Source organism: Amblyraja radiata, chromosome 10 (genome assembly GCF_010909765.2).
Source record: "Amblyraja radiata isolate CabotCenter1 chromosome 10, sAmbRad1.1.pri, whole genome shotgun sequence".
NCBI classification, from domain to species: Eukaryota; Metazoa; Chordata; class Chondrichthyes; order Rajiformes; family Rajidae; genus Amblyraja; species Amblyraja radiata.
In genome coordinates, this window is record NC_045965.1 from 16,870,368 (window position 1) to 16,888,475 (window position 18,108).

General features: G+C 43.3%; 1 protein-coding gene across 1 annotated transcript in view; it reads left to right on the forward strand.

The window, feature by feature from the left end:
• The window catches only part of lamc1 (laminin subunit gamma 1), a 185,857-nt gene extending 182,800 nt beyond the window's left edge, over positions 1-3,057 (forward strand). Inside the window, exon 28 of the mRNA XM_033028193.1 lies at positions 332-3,057. Coding sequence (XP_032884084.1) covers positions 332-588 — 257 coding nt within the window. The 3' untranslated portion in view covers positions 589-3,057. The remainder of the gene's footprint in view (positions 1-331) is intronic.
• Positions 3,058-18,108: the final 15,051 nt, after the last annotated feature.

Below are 18,108 nucleotides of genomic sequence, written 5' to 3' on the forward strand. Positions count from 1 at the left end.
TGTAAGCAAACTTTGGTTTTGTGATGGAAAGATTACAACGCTATAATTCATAATAAATCATTTGAATTGATACACATTAAGTGCTTAGCCAAGGGAAATGAAAGGATTCTTTACACACCTCAAACAGGACAAGTTTTAGAATTCACTTTTAATCTACATTGGTAGATCTCTATAGTTTCAGTGTGAGTAAGAACTGTATCTACTTGTTCAGCATCGTCTTTAATCTGCCCTCTGGAGTAATAACTAAATTATGTTTTAATTTGATTAACGTACACATCAAAATATTTTCTCAGTGCGTTTGATTAATTATTATTGTGGTTTTGTTTTGCAGGTCAGCTCGATAATGTGGATGTCAATCGGCTAAAAGAAATTGAAAGAACTCTGAATGATGCCAAGGATCAAATGAAAGATAGTGATTTAGAAAGGAAGTTGGCAGATCTAGAAAAGGCTGAGAAAGAGCAAGCTAATGCAATTATTACCTACGAGCAAGATATTGAAGATATCCTGAAGGACATTAAAAACCTAGAGGACATCAAACAAACATTACCTCCTGGCTGTTACAATACCCAGTCTCTGGAGACCCCATAGTTATCTTCTTCACCTCCGCATCCTACCCAAAAAGCTAAAGTGACATTGTACAGAAATTGCCTTATTACCAAATCTTTTTCATTGTCTGACACGACATCATTAAGTGTTCCAAGGCTCATAACTGAAATTCCTCAGGCATCAAAATGCAGCTGTTTGGATGAAGCACACGATTGTGGACATCGGGGGTGGGAGTGAGTGACATACCTATATGGCAATATACTGGGATCCTGGAAGAACTAAGTTTGTGTTAAAAGGACAATCTGAGAAAGCCACACTCCATCTACCAGATTTAATCACTCCACACCAATAGCTTGAATTATTAAGCATTTATTTCCCGTGGCCAAATACAAAGGCTCCTTTTGCTGCAAGGAGAAAAGGTTGGCTTCTATCAATACAATGGTGTTTAAATGAAATAACTAAGGCTATTAATGTAGGTTTGTCTCTTTCCCCCCTGCTGCACAGAGGCATTGGTTCTTGATTGCATTCAAATCACAAGTATTAACATAGCTTTGTGATGTGACTTTCTCTCTATCCCTGCCCCAAACTTTATTAAATGACCAGACTAGCTGTGAAGGATTATGATTAGTTAACATGTTAATATTTAACTTTTTACCACTTCACTTCCGAACTGCACGTTGAATCACATCACTTTAGGGTAGCAGTGAGTCACTTTAAGAGCATTTTATACAGTATTCAACATGTTAATGTTGTAAATTACCATGAAAGCTGGTCTTCTCATTAGTAAACAGTTTAGTTATGTAACACTAATCCCTCGGCTGCCTACTTTTTACTTTCAGCTATTTTGCAAGTGAAATGCCCATAAAAATGTCTTGCACTTTTTGTGTGGATGACACTACTTCTGTTCCCAAGACTGCTGCTTCATCTGTATCAAAGTCAAAAGCATAAACCTATTTTTTACAGCGACACTCTATGCAACTTTGTACATTGCGTAGCAAAAAAATTAAATTACCTGATACACTGGTGCTATTAATTATTTCAAATGTTATATTTTTGTGTGAATGTTTTTTATCATATAATAGTATGAGGAAATGTTGAGTCTGTCTTTGTGTAAATATACTCTATATAATTGTTTCAGGATTGGCTCTGTGAGTTACCTCCCCATCATCAAGTTTCTGCCACCAACAGTAACTTTTATGGACATCCTTCTGATTGCCTTAGTAATTCTGTGGTATTTTGCTTGCTTGTATACACAGCTTAGATTTTATTTTCTATTTAGGGCTGCCAGTCTTAAATTATTTGGAGGAAAATTACCAGAAGATTATTACTGATATGTAAATACCCTCCAAATGTCCAATATTCAAAAGTAGTTATTTGAAATTCTTTCCTCCCGACCATCTTCCTGCAACTCCCCACCCCTAAATGCCATCCTTGGAAACCTTCCCCTGCCCAAACATATTAAATTGTACTTCACTTTATACCACGCTTTCAAAGCAGGGGGAGTTTCCTATTTTGGCCCAAATGGAAATACATAAAATAAGCCTGTTATACAAAATGGAGAGAATAAAACTTTGGCAATCTTTTCCAGCACGTGCCTTGTGGAGGGGAGGCAGGCTGTGTGTGCCCTTTGCCCTTAATCCTGATGGTGCAATGCCAGCCAGACCAAACTGCCTCTGCAAACTGATGATGAAAAATGTAATCAGTGTTTGGCTTTGTTCAATTCTGTTTGTAATCAGTTGTAAGCCAACTCACTGCATGTAATTATTATCACAGATGAACATTATTACCGATAATTACTTAACCATCCATAATTGTACACATAGTTCCTGCCTGAAACTATCACTGAAGTGGTTTTACTATAAGAGGGACGCAGGCTTTGTCTTACTAGCACTGAGCAGGTCAAAAGGGTTGCACGCTCTTTCCCAAATTTGTGCCTAAAGCAAAAAAGATATCTCTATTTTGAAGTTTTACTATAACAGCCTCTCCTGACACCGTACTTAGACAATACAGCAGTTTTTGTACCTTTTACAGCAGCAATACTGTTTATTTATCATGTAAGGAAGTCAATTAATCAAAAGTATGAGGTTAACGTCCTACCTGTAGAAAACAAACATGTACAGAATGATTGACATAGTATGGAAAAGGTGCAACAAACTCGGCACATTCTGTGTTGAGAAATAGATCCATACTTGCCTTATCCCATGCCTTTTGTTGTAAGCCTTCTGCCTTAAAGTGCCATCATACTGTTAGGAATGACGTGCAACACTTATACAATTTTATGTATAAAACAGTATTTCTTATTTATAAGACACAATATTTGTAATCTTTATCCAGGTCTTGTGTGTGTTGCACATTCTTCTTGTAATGATGTGACTTGAACACTGCTTTTTCCTTAACACCTCTTTTGACTCAATTGCAGTGGCCAAATGCCTGGCAGATTATTGTTTAATACCATTCTTGTCTGTAAATCAAATTGTACCATTTAAATAAATAAATGTGGTATTACATCAACGTATGAACATATGCTTCATTTTGTTACCTTTAAATGTTTCCTTTTCATACATATAAGAATCGTCTCATTCAGCTGTGTAAAATATGAATTATAAATTTTGACTTGCCCAAAGGTGCTAACCTCTGAGACCTTAAATAACAGGAAAATCGGTTTGACTAAAATAAGTTCAACGTGATACACGGTTCAGCGCTTTAATTAATACGATTAAAATTGGAAAGCTCAATTTTGGAACCTCCTTGCATTAGGGCTATTGTTAAAATATATGCATGAAGTTCAGATACAACAACTAAAAAGGCCCTCAAAGCAACATCTAAATATAAATCTTCTGCAACCTCAGCTCTTTCCAGCATTACCTTTTTTTTTTTTAAACTCACCTTGATTATTCTGTACATACCAAGAATTAGTTAGAACTTAATCTTCTTCTTGCATAATGCGTGCACAGCCTAAAGTTGTAGGACAACTTGTTCTATTTGATCTTATTTGATTGTGCACGCCAGGTTGATTGCATTTGTTGAAGCAGGGCGGACCACGTGAAAGTTGCAATCTCCCACCGCAGAACTTAATATTGTTGAGCAATAATATTAAATCTAATGGCTACTGAGTGTAAGATAACCATGAATGTTAACCTTGTACCAGCTCTATCACTGCCTACCCCCTGTTTTGGGAGTTACTGGTTGGACTACAGGGTTGACCTTTAAAAACAGTCACCAATTAGGAATATCGACTCTTCTGTCAACATTGCATTACAGAAATGGATCAATGGGTCTTGGGATTCCTTCCAGAGAGAAACGACACCAAAAGATGAGGAATCATATTCTATTCCATTACCTGATAGGTACCGGAAATGCAATGGGATCAAAATCTACTGCAATGATGGGTCATACATGTATTGTGTGTGTGCATGCACAAGGTTGATTGCACATTCGAGTAATACACAAAACCAATGTTTTCAGGCAATCGATCCATGGACACCAAGTAGAATCTAGTTAACCAAGTTATTTTTCAGGTATACTTTCATTATTTCAAGTGAATGCTTTGCCAATAAATATTGGCAAAGATATACGATAGCATCTCAAGTTGGTGCTGATCCAAGTGTGCTGCTCCTTTGCAGCATGTGTGTTAACCAATTCAAACCAAATACACAGTTCAAAATCCTACATATTCCATCTCCACCTGGGGAGGCAAGTTCCTAATTTTGTGACAATGATCAGGAGTGAGACCTTGCATGGTTTCCTCCTCCCCATTCTTATTTGAGAACAAACCTGGACAAATTGAAATTGTCATTCTTTCATTTAAAGGGTCTGACTTGGGATGGACGATTGTAACCTTCACGTGTTTCGACAAATGCAATCAACCCGACATGCACAATCAAATAAGATAAAATAGAACAAGTTGTCCGACAACTTTAGGCTGTGCACGCCATATGCAAGAAGAAAAAGAGAAGAGGGATCTGACTGAATTTTCCTAGTTTAAACAACTCGGTCTCACAAAAGGAGCCATTTTGATTTTGATTGACCCAAGGAGTCATGTTGATTGGTTGAAATGTTTATCTTTTCCCAGTTGCATTCCAGTTGCTTCATTCTCAAATTGTAAATAAATAAATTGTAAATGCTCAATGTGCTAGTGGGAAAATTGGAACAATTAGTACTCAAAGACTAATGAGATACTGAAGCTGTTTGAGAGGCGGAAATCTGATAGGGTGGCGGAGGGATAGGTTGGAGGATTGTAGTCAGAAGGTAGAGAATATAGACACAAAATACTGTAGTAACTCAGTGGGTCAGGCAGCATCTATAGAGAAAAGGAATAGGTGATTTTTTGGTTGAGACCACTTGTAGAGATGACCGTTGACTCCAGGTTCCATGAGTTTGGAGATGAGCTTGGATGGGATAAAGGAATTGAAAGCAGTGCTCCTTACAGTGAAAAGTATTTAATTTTAATCGCCAAGGGAGAAATCTATTGGCATGTCAATAGTGTTTACTGTTTAGAGACAAAACACAAGTAACTCAGTGGGTCAGCAGCATCTCTGGAGAAAAGTAATAGGTGACGTTTTGGGCCGAGACCCTTCTTCAGACAGGTTAGAGAAGGGTTTAGGATCAAGAAGAAGGGAACCACCATCAGGTTAGGGAACTAAGTAAGGATCATACAGGAACATAACTGGTTACGGATGAAGGAGAAACGATAGAGCGGGAGAAATTGAAGCAGGAAATGGTCAGACATGGATTTGGGATTTGGGATTTGGGGGGGGTGGGGGGAGAGGGTAGGTTTGGGAGTAAAAATGGGATTAGATTATTTTTTCAGTTAATTAAATACTATAAAAAGACAAGTTCATAAGCAAAAGGAGCAGGATTAGGCAATTTGGCCCATAGAGATTACTCCGTCATTCAATCATGGCTGATCTATCTATCCCTCTCAACCCAATTCTCCTGCCTTGTAACCTCTGCACCCTTACTAATCAAAAACCTGTCAACTGCTTTAAAAATACCCAAAGATGTAGTCTCCACAACTGTCTCTGCCAGTGAATCCTGCAGATTCACCACCCTCTGGCTAAAGAAAATCCCCATTATCTCCTTTCTAAAGATACGCCCTTTTATTCTGAGGCTGTGCCCTCTGGTCCGAGACCCTCCCACTAGAGGAAACATCCTCTTTACATCCACTCTTTTCAGTCCTTTCACTACTCGGTAAGTTTCAATAAGATCCACCCATCATCCTTCTAAACTCCAGCGAGTTCAGATTGATGTTATATTTTACAAGTTATTGACATTTAAAACAGCGCCCCCACTTGCCGCCCACTCCTGCGCAGTTGGGGGAGGGATCCCGTGCGAGTCACAACGGGGATCTCTGGTGTCACAACGGGAGCACGTCAACCGCGCCTGTGCAGTTGGGTCCTTTTCAGATTTTCAGATCGACATTTTTTCCCCTTTCACCTATATTTGTCTGCCTTCACAACGGGGACCCAATGGCTCCACGGGTAAGTTTTGTTCCATTTTACAAACACCTCCACGGGTCCTCTCTTCACTTTATTAACTTTAACTTAATTTCTGCCGTCAACGGCACAACTTTGTACGCGGAAGTCGCGCCTGTGCAGTGCGGGTCCTTCAGTCGCACATGCGCAGTTTGATGAAATATTGCGTTGGGGATATGGGACTTCCGTGTGACAAGAACCCAACGGGTCCACCGGCCGTCTAGTTTCCTTACAAAGTCTTAGCATTACATCCCTGCTTTTTTATTCTAATCCTCTCAAAATGTATGTTAACATTCTTACAACAGTATAATCCTTACAACAGTATAAAAGTGATTGAAAATAGTGAGAAAAATATGGGGAGAGGAAAGGCCGGAGGAGTGTGGTTTGATATGCTGCTAAGGAAAGATATCCTTGGGAAACTCTTTTAAACGTTATCAAGATGATCGTGTGGATCTTAAATGCAGGCGTACTAAGTAGCCTCAGCAGAAATTCAGAGCAGCCAGCAGAGAATTTAACAGGGACGTCCAAATCTGAATGGGTGTTGAATGAACTGTTCTGAGAGGAAGCAGTGGGCCACTGTAGGCCGTACATGGAAGTTTACAGGACCATTAATAGTCACTCAGAATGGTTTGTGGAACATCAGAATCCACTTAAATGTGGGAGTTAAGAAAACACAAAGGCCTGTGGGCAGCCATGTTAATCACACAGTGGGGGAGATAAATCAGCAGCAGCAACAACCACAGAGTTGACATGAACTCAAGTTCTGCTTGCAATGTGGAACGATAGATGTGAGCAAGGGACTGGGAGAAATATGAATGAATTGTAAATGTTTTATAATTTGAAATCCCTAAGATAAATGGAATATTTAATAGACTTAAGTATAAATTGACTAATGCAGGGTCTCGACCCAAAACGTTGTTATTTCCTGCCACCACCCCCTCTACCACACATGTTGCTCAGCCCGCTGAGTGCCTCCCGCAGTTCAAATAGAGAACACAGAAAAGTACAGCACAGGAACGGACCCTTTGGCCCACAATGTTTGACCCAAACCTGATCCCAAGATAAATTAATCTCCTCTGCCTGCATGTGACCCATATCACTCAATTTCCTGTATATCTAAATGACACTATCATGTCTGCCTCCATCACCACCCCAGGCTCTGCATTGTAGGCAACCACATTTCTTTGTAAAATAAAAATTCCCCTGCATATCTCCTTTAAATTGTGCTCCTCTTACCTTAAAGCTACGTCCTCCAGTCTTTATCTACCCTATCAATGCTTCTCATAATTTTATACACTTCTCTCAGGTCTTTCCTCAGCCTCAGATCCTCCAGAGAAAGCAATCCAAGTTTATCCAATCTGTCCTCATTGTTAATACATTCTAATCCAGGCAGCATTCTGGTAAACGTCTTCTCCACCATCAACAAAGTGCCCACATCCTTCCTGTAATGGTGCAGCCAGAACGACACACAACACTCTAAAGGTAGCCCAACCAAAGTTCTTTAAAGCAACAACATGAATTTCTAACCCAATGAAAACTAGCATGGTGTATGCCTTCTCTACCACTCTATGTACTTGTGTTGCCACTTTCAGGAAGCTCAAGACCTCATGATCCCTCTGCACTTGAGGCGAGTCCAGAACCAGGGTCCACAGTCTTAGAATAAAGGGGCCATTTAAGACTGAGGTGAAAAAAAACCTTTTCTCCCAGAGAGTTGTGAATTTGTGGAATTCCCTGCCACAGAGGGCAGTGGAGGCCAAATCACTGGATGGATTTAAGAGAGAGTTAGAAAGAGCTCTAGCGGCTAGTGGAATCAAGGGATATGGGGAGAAGGCAGGCACGGGTTATTGATTTGGGACGATCAGCCATGATCACAACGAATGGCGGTGCTGGCTCGAATGGCCGAATGGCCTCCTCCTGCACCTATTTTCTATATTTCTATGTTTCACTTCAATGGCGTTAAGGATCTTGTCACTAACTTACACTTTCCACTTACATTCGATCCCCCATTTGTGTAAAACCTCACCTAAACTCCATCTGCCCTTTCGTCATTTCTCTGCCCATTTCAGTAGTGGATCTATAGCTCACTGTATAGTTTGACTACTCTCCTCACTATCCGCAGTTTTGGTGTCATCAGCAAACCTACTGGCCAACCGATCTCCATTTCCATCCAAGGTGTTTATATATATATCACTAACAGCAGAGGTTGCAGCACTGATCCCCACGGAACTACGCTGGGCATAGACCTCCAGCCAGAAAAGACACCCTCCCACCAGTTCTGAATCCAAGCGGCCAAGTCTTCATGAATCCCATGCATCTTAATCTTCTGGATCAGCCCACTGTGATGAACTTTATCAAATGCCTTAACAAAATCCATGTATACAAAATCCTTGCCTGACATATCTTCATGAATCCCTCTGTCACCTCCTCAAAAAAACCCAATTAAGTTTGTAAGACATGACTTCCCGCGGACAAAGAGCACCCACACTGATCTCACAGCCTACCTGTCCTTCACCTTGGTGAATATAGATGTGAAGGGCTTCTTGAAACACCTACTGGATAGTGCACCTCAAGGAGGGAGCACACTGGACCTCGTACTAGGAAACATAGAAAGATAGAAACTTAGAAAATTGGTGCAGGAGTATATCATTCGGCCCTTCGAGCCAGCACTTCGATTCAATATGATCACAGCTGATCATCCAGAATCAGTACCCTGTTCCTGTTTTCTCCCCATATCCCTTGATTCCGTTAACCTTAAGAGGTATATCTAACTCAGGAAAATCCTACATCTAATTCAAGAAACCCTCTTGGGTATACCTAACAAATTCTTCCCCATCCAAACCTTTGGCAATGTGTACGCATGTTCTATATTAGTGGAAGTTAAAGTCGTCCAGAGGGCTAAGCCTCAGAATTAAAGGAGATACAGTTAGAAAGGCGACACCTTTAAAACGGAGATGAGAAGGAACTTCTTTAACCCGAAGGTGGTGAATCTATAGAATTCATTGCCACAGATGGATGTGGAGGCCAGGTCACAGGATATGTTTGAAATGGAGATTGATAGGTTATTGATTAGTAAGGGTGTCAAAGGTTATGGGGAGAAGGCAGGAAAATGGAGTTGAGGGAAAAATAGATCAGCCATGATCAAATGGCGGAGCAGACCCGATGGGCCAAATGGCCTAATTCTGCTCCTTTATCTTATCGCGGAGCCTGGGATCCTGTCGAGGATCGCCAGGATTGGAGCTCCAACCGCTAGGCCTGCTGACCTTTAACATCGTGGAGCTGCGGGCTGCGGAGCTTCCAGCCACGAGCAGCTCGGACTTTAACATCGGTGAGGTTGGGATCTTTTGCCGAGGATCGCCAGTCGGAGCTCCGCCCCCTGGGGCCTGTGGGCTTTAACATCGGAAGCTGCAGTCTCCGGTAAGAAGCGGCCGATTCGGGATTCCAAGCCGCGATTCATCCCGATGTCGGAGTTTTGATCATCCCGGTGAGAGGGCCTGTACAGTGGGCCGTCTATAGCGGCGACTGTGGAGGGTTCAAGGCACTAACCACGGGTGAACAAGGAGGAAGATGACTGAACTTTATTGCCTTCCATCACAGTGAGAAATGGTGATCCCACTGTGGAGTTTAAGAAGGAATTGCAGATGCTGGAAAATTGAAAGTAGACAAAAATGCTGGAGAAACTCAGCGGGTGATCTATGGAGCGAAGGAAATAGGCAACGTTTCGGGTCGAAACCCTTCTTCAGACTGAAGAAGGGTTTCGATCCCACTGTGGTGGATGTTTATGTTGAATTCTATTGTCTATTGTGTATTGTGTTCTTTTTATTCGTATGGCTGTATGCAGGGCCGGCCTTAGGAGGTGCGGGACCCAATTGGGAAAAGTTTTCATAGAAATATAAATAAATAATTATAAATGAGTCACGTGTCGTGAGTAATATGACAGTGAGTCGGCTTTTTTAAAAATCTTAAACCGCGCATGCGCAGATTGTTCTCTCTCTTAAAATAAAAATAAAAATAAATAAAGTAACAATACAATTTTCCCACGACTTCCAAGTTTCCTTCTTTCTGAATTACTGAATGGGTGGGGGGTGGAGGGTGACGGTAGGTGGAAAGATAGTGGGGAAAAACGGGAGCACACCGGGACAAGTTGAATCAGTTGTCATCTTATTGAATGACAATACTAGTTCAACTTATCAAGGGACCAATTCGGGGGAGAGTTCCTTTCTAGCCAGTCTAGCCAGGCGTAAAGTTGCGGGGAGGGCAGGAGCGTTAAGAAGGAGGGGGTCGGGTTTATGCCAGTAACTCACTCACCGCTGCCACGGCGCTCCAGGCGCGGAGCTACCGCATTATGGCCGGGGAGGGAAGCAGCTCACGTGGCTACAAACGACCGCCATCACCGGACAGTGGAACCGACTGCCATCTCAGTGCCTTCTGCCGGCCCGCTCACCTCTGGCAGTGCTCTCTGTCTGAACAGTGAGGGGACCAGCTCAAGAGCAAAGATCATAGAGTGGAGCGGGTCAGCGGGTGATGGATAATATCACAGCGGGCGGTGGAGCTTACTCCTGCGTCAGCGTGAACAAGGGATCAATTGAGATTACTCGCACTGACATATGGAGTAAGCTCCACCGCCCGCTGTCCTGTTATCCATCGCCCGCTGACCTGCTCTTGAGCAGGATGATCCCCGGCCGACCCCCTCCTTCTCAACGCTCCTGCCCTCCCCGCAACTTTACCCCTGGCCAGACTATCCACACACTGTGAAAGGAACTCCCCCCCCCCCCCCATCCCCAGCAGCGCTGTCCTTTTACAGCCGCAAGGCAATATCTTGCCCAAACTCAGTTGTATCTTTCTATCTCTATAAATATCACAAAATATGCCATTGTTTCAGCCACATTATGACAAAATATAGAATGTAGGTTATTTGTTATCAGTCACCCCATCCCAGAAACAACAGAACATTTGTTTTTACTAATTTACGAGCATGTACCACACAGTCCGTTGATCCATATCCAGCAAAATGCATAAAAGGTATTATTGTCTAAGAAATTTGGTGTGGAATGATAATCCACCTCAGTACTCATTTAGGCAAGTCCCAAGCTATAGATACTTTTCAACCAACTGCCACTGATACACAAGAAAGGGCAGATGCTGGTTGACAAAAAGTGCTGGAGTAACGCAGAGATGCAGCAGAATTTTTGAAACGTCATCCCATCACCCATTCCTTCTCTTCAGAGATGCTGCCTGTCCCGCTGAGTTAAAGAGTGCCCATGGTAGACTCACGAGTCACTACGGTAAACTCACGGGCTACTACATTCTTACAACGAAATTAAAAGTTTAAGATTTTTACTCCAAGAGTAAATTTGATTCATGGAAATCTTTCACCATGTTGAAAGATTTTCACGAGTTAACAATTTTCCCAAGTACCTGCCGTTAGCGTTACGAGTTCCGACATTCCCGCTACGTTAATTCTACGTGATTACCACGAGTTCGATTTGTTTTAAACTCGGGACCACTCGTGGGTGGACTCGCACCGTGAGACAGGGGTTTCATCAGTGAGCATTTTGCAGCGACCTCACCTTATATTCTGGTTAAACATTCTTTCCATGGAAATCTCCTATTTCACTTTGAAATTATATTCATTTATAACCGTTTGTAACATCAGTAACCACCTTAATGTTCGTGCGTTTAGTACCGGGTTTGCTTGAAACAATTTATTGTAATGTACTGTATCTTTAAAAAAAACTACATCAACCAGGTGTGAAAATTACACTGAATCGAACGATGATTGAAATTGCTTGGGAATCGCGATCTTGCTGCGAAATTTTTAAGTCGAATGTTGTATTTTATTTCAAAGTGGGAATTTGAAGATAGGGACAGAGATGCTGCACAGAGATTTTAAACTCGGGAGAGCTCTTGGGTGAACTTGTACAGTGGGACAGGGCTTGAGGCAGCATCGATGGAGCGAAGGAAATAGCCAACGTTTCGGGCCGGGTCTGAAGAAGGGTTTCGACCCGAAATGTTGCATTTTTGTCTACCGCAAAACGTCAATGATTCCGGGAATGCCGAGAGAGCTAGAGAGAGACGAGATGGGGAGCGGGAGAGGGAGAGAGGGAGGGAGAGAGCGAAAGACAGAGAGACACAACGTGGGTCGGTAGGTAAATTGAATGACTAACCTGCTGCAGACCAAGAAGCTCACCAAGAAGAAGTCCTCAATAATGATGGTGAGTTTTAAGAAATTCTCAATGTGTCATCAATGCATCGATCTACATTCTTCAGTAAATGTAATTGTGTTTTGAACAAGTGTTAACGACGCCGCGTGAAATTGTATTCAAAGGAATGCAGCGTCATTAATACTTGTTCAAAACACAATTACATTTACTGAGGAATGTGGATCAGAGCATTGATGACATATTCCAGGAAAAGGGGTCACAGCTTAAGGATAAGGGGGAAATCCTTTAAAACCGAGATGAGAAGAACTTTTTTCACACAGAGAGTGGTGAATCTCTGGAACTCTCTGCCACAGAGGGTAGTCGAGGCCAGTTCATTGGCTATATTTAAGAGGGAGTTAGATGTGGCCCTTGTGGCTAAGGGGATCAGAGGGTATGGAGAGAAGGCAGGTACGGGATACTGAGTTGGATGATCAGCCATGATCATATTGAATGGCGGTGCAGGCTCGAAGGGCCGAATGGCCTACTCCTGCACCTAATTTCTATGTTTCTATGTTTCTATAACTACTTGTTAACTACTGGCTGTTAACAAGTGCTACAGAAGTAGTTAACACATCGTTTGTGTCTGATGGCCGTGCAGCGGTTGTTATCCATGTTCGTTTTGTGAAAAAATCCGTATGGCGAATGTTTTAAAAAAAATCTTTATTGAACAAAACAAATTTGTATTTCCATATGAAATACGGAAAATTAACGCGTGGGGCCCAATTTGGAAAAATCAGTCCAATCGGCTTAAGTCCGGCCCTGGCTGTATGGTAACTCAAATAACACTGTATCAATGGTTCATGTGACAATAAATATGAACTTGAACTCCCTCCCACTGACTTTAGAGAAGCATATAATATAATCTCAGTAGAGTGATTACACCTTTCTTATTTTGAACTCTTCCTATATCTTCCATGGGGGCGAACACTCCAGGATGTCCTTTCTCTGAGTGCCACCATGACATTCTCCCTGATCAGTAGAGCAACTCCCCTACTTTTTTTACCTTCCTCTCTATCATGTTTGAAACATCGATGCCCTGGAATGTTGAGCTGGCAGTTAAAAATACATTGTTTTCCTTGGATTAGTACATTATTATGGTGACGGTGCACTGTGTGGAATCTTCACTACATTCCTTGATAGTTTTTGTTTAACTTAACGTCAAACTGTTTGCAAGAAAAAGAAGACACTCATGGTAACTACAGCACATGTGAAGCTTCTGGGTTTTCCATACTTGGAACTGACTTTGATGAAGGTTATCAGAACGTGAGCCAGTTAGCCAAGAGTTTGATTTTTAAAAGCTGGCATGTTGGAAATGAATGAGGTAAAACTGAAAATAAACTTGTGTTCTTTTATCAACAAAGTTTTGCTTATCACAGGACGGCACAGACACACAGTGGAAGAGTTGCTGCCTTATAGCGCTTGCAACGCCGGAGACCCGGGTTCGATCCTGACTACGGGTGTTGTCTGTAAGGAGTTTGTACGTTCTCCCCGTGACTGCGTGGGTTTTCTCCGAGATCTTTGGTTTCCTCCCAACCTCCAAGGACATGAAGGTTTGTAGGGTAATTGGCTTGGGTTTGTATACTTGGTTTAAATGTGTAAATTGTCCCGAGTGTGTGTAGGCTTGTGTTAATGTGCGGGGATCGCTGGTCGGCGCGTGCGGACCCTGTGGGCGGAAGGGCCTGTTTCCGCGCTCTAGCTCTAAACTAAATTGAACTAAACATCTGGACCAGGGGTGGGGAACCTGCGGCTTTCTAGGCCATTAAGTGCGGTCTTTTGAATGAATCCAAATCTTGTAGAACAAATCCTTTTTTTTATTAATATGTTTTTTTTCATCTTTTATTATTTTTATTTTAATCTTAAATTGAACGTATTTAAAATACTAAAGAGTAAAAGAAGATTCAACAAAATAATCCTCCCCGACTGACGCAAGAATTAAAACATTAGTAAGTCATGAGGGCTACTTTAACACCTGTTATGCTCATGATTTAGTTCTAATGCGACTCTAGAATGTACGTTAACCTCCCTGCCTGACTGGTGCCACCACCGCCTGAGGCTGGTTGACAAGAGGGAAAGTGTCGGGGAGAGCCCGCTGGTCGTCCAGTCTTCAACATTATCAACTTTTGATAGCCGTGCTTTGTGATACTGCAAATAAAAGATGAAAGGCAAAGGTCAGTTATTTCAAACAGTAGTAAGACCCAGAAATAATGCTACTGAAGCGACTTATAAAGTAGCTTATATACTCGGGGGGGGGGGGGGGGGGGGGGGGGGGAAAGGAAAGCCATTTAGCAATGTTAAAATCTGAGAATCATGACATCACACACAAATTAGCATTTCAACCTCACCTAGTTGATGTCTCCAAGGCCCCTAAAGAACTTCAGCTGGAATTGATTCTCTCAAAAGATGACATTTTAAAATCCTTATTTGACGCTAAGAAAGATCCGATTGAAATATGGAAAAATACAATAGAATACTCACGTCGTCAGCAACACGCACGAAAAATGCTTTCTTGCTTTTCAACCACTTATCGCTGCAAATCTACATTCTCCTACCGAACCCAAATCAAGACGCCCTTAAGGTCACAAATGATGGATACCCATCTAGAAGATCAGCTGAAACTGCGGATCTCCATGTTGCAACCAAATATTCAAATGCTTTCCCACAAAAAGCAGTCATTAAAAAGTTAGTTAACTTTAGAATTAACACCTTTTTTTTCATTTTCTTAAAGTTAGTGCATAGTAGTTAGATTTTTACAAAATAATGTACATTTTGAAGGAAATCTAATTGAAGCTTCTTGGATGCGTCTTTATTAGATTGCAGCTAACTTAATGCGGCATTCCAACATGAAAAGGTTCCCCACCCTTGATCTGGACCGTGCTCCTGGGAAATGGCCTCGCAAAGGAAGACTGTACCCAGAAACAGTGGTGGACTGGCCAGGGTGTCAGCTTGCCTGATGGCAAGTGGGCCCCTGATGAAGTGGGCCCCTTATATCAAGTGGGCCACTGATGAAGTGGGCCCCTTATATCAAGTGGGCCCCTGATGAAGTGGGCCCCCTTTGTCTCCTGGCAACCAATATTTTTAGACCTAGTCCGCCACTGCCCAGAAACGTTGGAGGAATCAGCGATATCCAAAGACAGGGAGGTGGAAATCCTAGCAGAAGATTTGCCCGTAACCCTGATGCTTCCCCCATCAGCGCAGTCTGGGCTACAGATTGCCTTGAGTATTTTTATTCTCATTTCAGATTTGCAGCCTTTTTTTTAGTTCACTGCGATGAGCTGAAAGTATCGTCTGAAATGTGATGGGGGGCTTGTGCGGAACATCATCCGGTTGTGAAGACCAGCTGTTTCTGTGCCGAATGCTCAATGGAACTTTTAGTTTTATGCTGGATCTATTCCACTGAGATGTTTCTGATTCCTGATCATGTTTACCATGAGATCTGCAAGTGCCTAATTTGACAAGCTTTCTTGAAATTCAGCTGCAAGATTTCACGGGCCACCATTATAAATCACATCATTTATTAACATGAACATATTTAAGTGTGTACAACAAGAATGATCTCACATAGCAAATAGTATATTTGTATCTAGTATGGACACAAAAAGCTGGAGTAGCACAGTGGGTCAGGCAGCGTCTCTGGAGAAAGGGAATATGGTTGAGGCATCTTCAGACTGAGAGTCAGGGGAAAAGAAAATGAGAGTCTCGACCCGAAACGTCACCTATTCATTTTCCCCAGAGATGCTGTCTGTCCCGCTGAGTTACTCCAGCTTTTTGTGTCTATCTTTGGTTTAAACCAGCATCTGCAGTTCCTTCCTGCACATATTTATATCTGGTCGTGCTCTCTCTCTGAATATACCAAATGAATGTAGTGTGGAAAATATGAGGTCATCCATTTTGATGCAGATAAACTCACAATTTGTCAAATGCTGCCAGCTGTTCACGAGCTGTTCAAAGTGGCTTAGACGTGCTTGTATATTAGCCACCAATAGCTTACATACAAGCATAGCTTACATACGAGCGATTAAGAGGCCACATAATTAGCTTAACTCTAATTATGTGAGAGGTTTTATGGCAATTGTACAGGGCCTTGGTGAGACCACATCTAGACTGTTCTGTACAGGTTTGGTCTCCTAACCTAAGAAAGGATGCAGTTAACACAGAGAGAATGCGGCGAGGGTTCACTAGACTGGATCAAGGAGACGTGGCTTTAGTGCAAGTGAAACTGTGTGCTCTAGAATGTGGAAAAATGAACGGGGATCTCCATGACTAAGAAAAAATTCATAAATGATCGCTAGGTTTGTGCAAGGAGCATGTTTCCCCTGACCTCGAGTGGCATGGTTTGAGAATAAGGGGAGGTCATTTAGGACTGGGATTGAATTGAATTGAATTGAATCCCTTTATTGTCATTCAGACCTTACGGTCTGAACGAAATTTCGTGCCTGCAGTCATACATACATCATACAATAATAAACAACAGTAAACACAAATTAACGTCCACCACAGTGTATCCACCAAGCACCTCCTCACTGTGGTGGAGGCAAAAAATCTTAGGGTTACTGTCTCTTCCCTCCTCTTCTCCCTCTGCGCTGAGGCGATTCCCCACCGGGCGATGGCACAACAGTCCCGCGGCTCACCGAACCCCGCAACGAGCCGGCTCAAACACCGCGGCCCGGGGGTGGTCGAAGCTGCCGCCCTCCAGTCCAGCATACGCAGCCGCTGGCCCGCGGCTGAACCCAGGACTCAGGTCACCGCCGCCAGAACGCCGTCCCAGCCACCGGAGCACCGTTCCAGCCCCGAGCCGGATCGCCCTCACGTGAGTGCCGTTCCTTCCTCGAGTTGGACCACTCCGACGGGAGTGCCGTTCTCCCTCGGGCTGGGCCACTCCGACGGGAGTGCCGTTCTCCCTCGGGCTGGGCCACTCCGATGGGAGTGCCGTTCCTCCCTCGGGCTGGGCCACTCCGACGGGAGTGCCGTTCTCCCTCGGGCTGGGCCACTCCGACGGGAGTGCCGTTCCTCCCTCGGGCTGGGCCACTCCAACGGGAGTGCCACAGCCTCTCGCGGGAGAGTCTTGGCCCCTCGCCAGGCCGTCCTCACGGGAGCGCAGTTCCAGCCCCGAGCTGGGCCGCCCTCACGGGAGCGAGCCCAGGGCAAGTCCTGACAGGCTGCCTCCGGAGTCCCGAGTTCGCCAGCTCCGCCATTAGGCCTCAGCGCAGATGGAGGCAGAGAGGGGGGATACAACGAAAAAGTCGTATTCCCCCCAAGGGAGAGACAGCAAACCCCGTTTCAACCCCCCACCCCCCCCCCCCCCCCCACATAAACACAACCTAAAAACCAAAAACGCAACTACACAAAACGAAAAAAAACAACACAAAAAAGTAAAGACAAACGGACTGCAGGCGAGCCGCAGCCGTTCCCAGCGCCGCCACTTCCGGAAGAGGAGAGGTTTCTTCACTCAGATGCTGACAAAATTTGGGATTCTCTACGCTGAGCTCTGAGGAGGCTCAACCATCACCTTCATTACAGTGGAGATTAGTGGAATTCTGGACATTAAGGGATATCGTGGGATAGTACAGGAGAAATGGTGCTGAGGTAGAAGGTCGGTCACAATTTTAATGAATGATGGAGCAGACTGCAAAGGCCAAATAACTACTCCTGCCCCCATTCTCGTGTTAAAAAAGGACATAAAGTGCTGGAGTAACTCAGCAGATCAGGGAGCATCTCCAGAGAACATAGAGAGGTGATCCTTCAGATCGGGATCCTTCACACTGATTATGTTGGAGGGGGGGGGGGGGGGGGGGGGGGGAGGGGTGAAGCTAGCATCTGCAGTTCCTTGTGTCCCCATTCATATGTTCTCACGTTTAGATTTTGTATTCAGGACAATGCCTATTCATAGT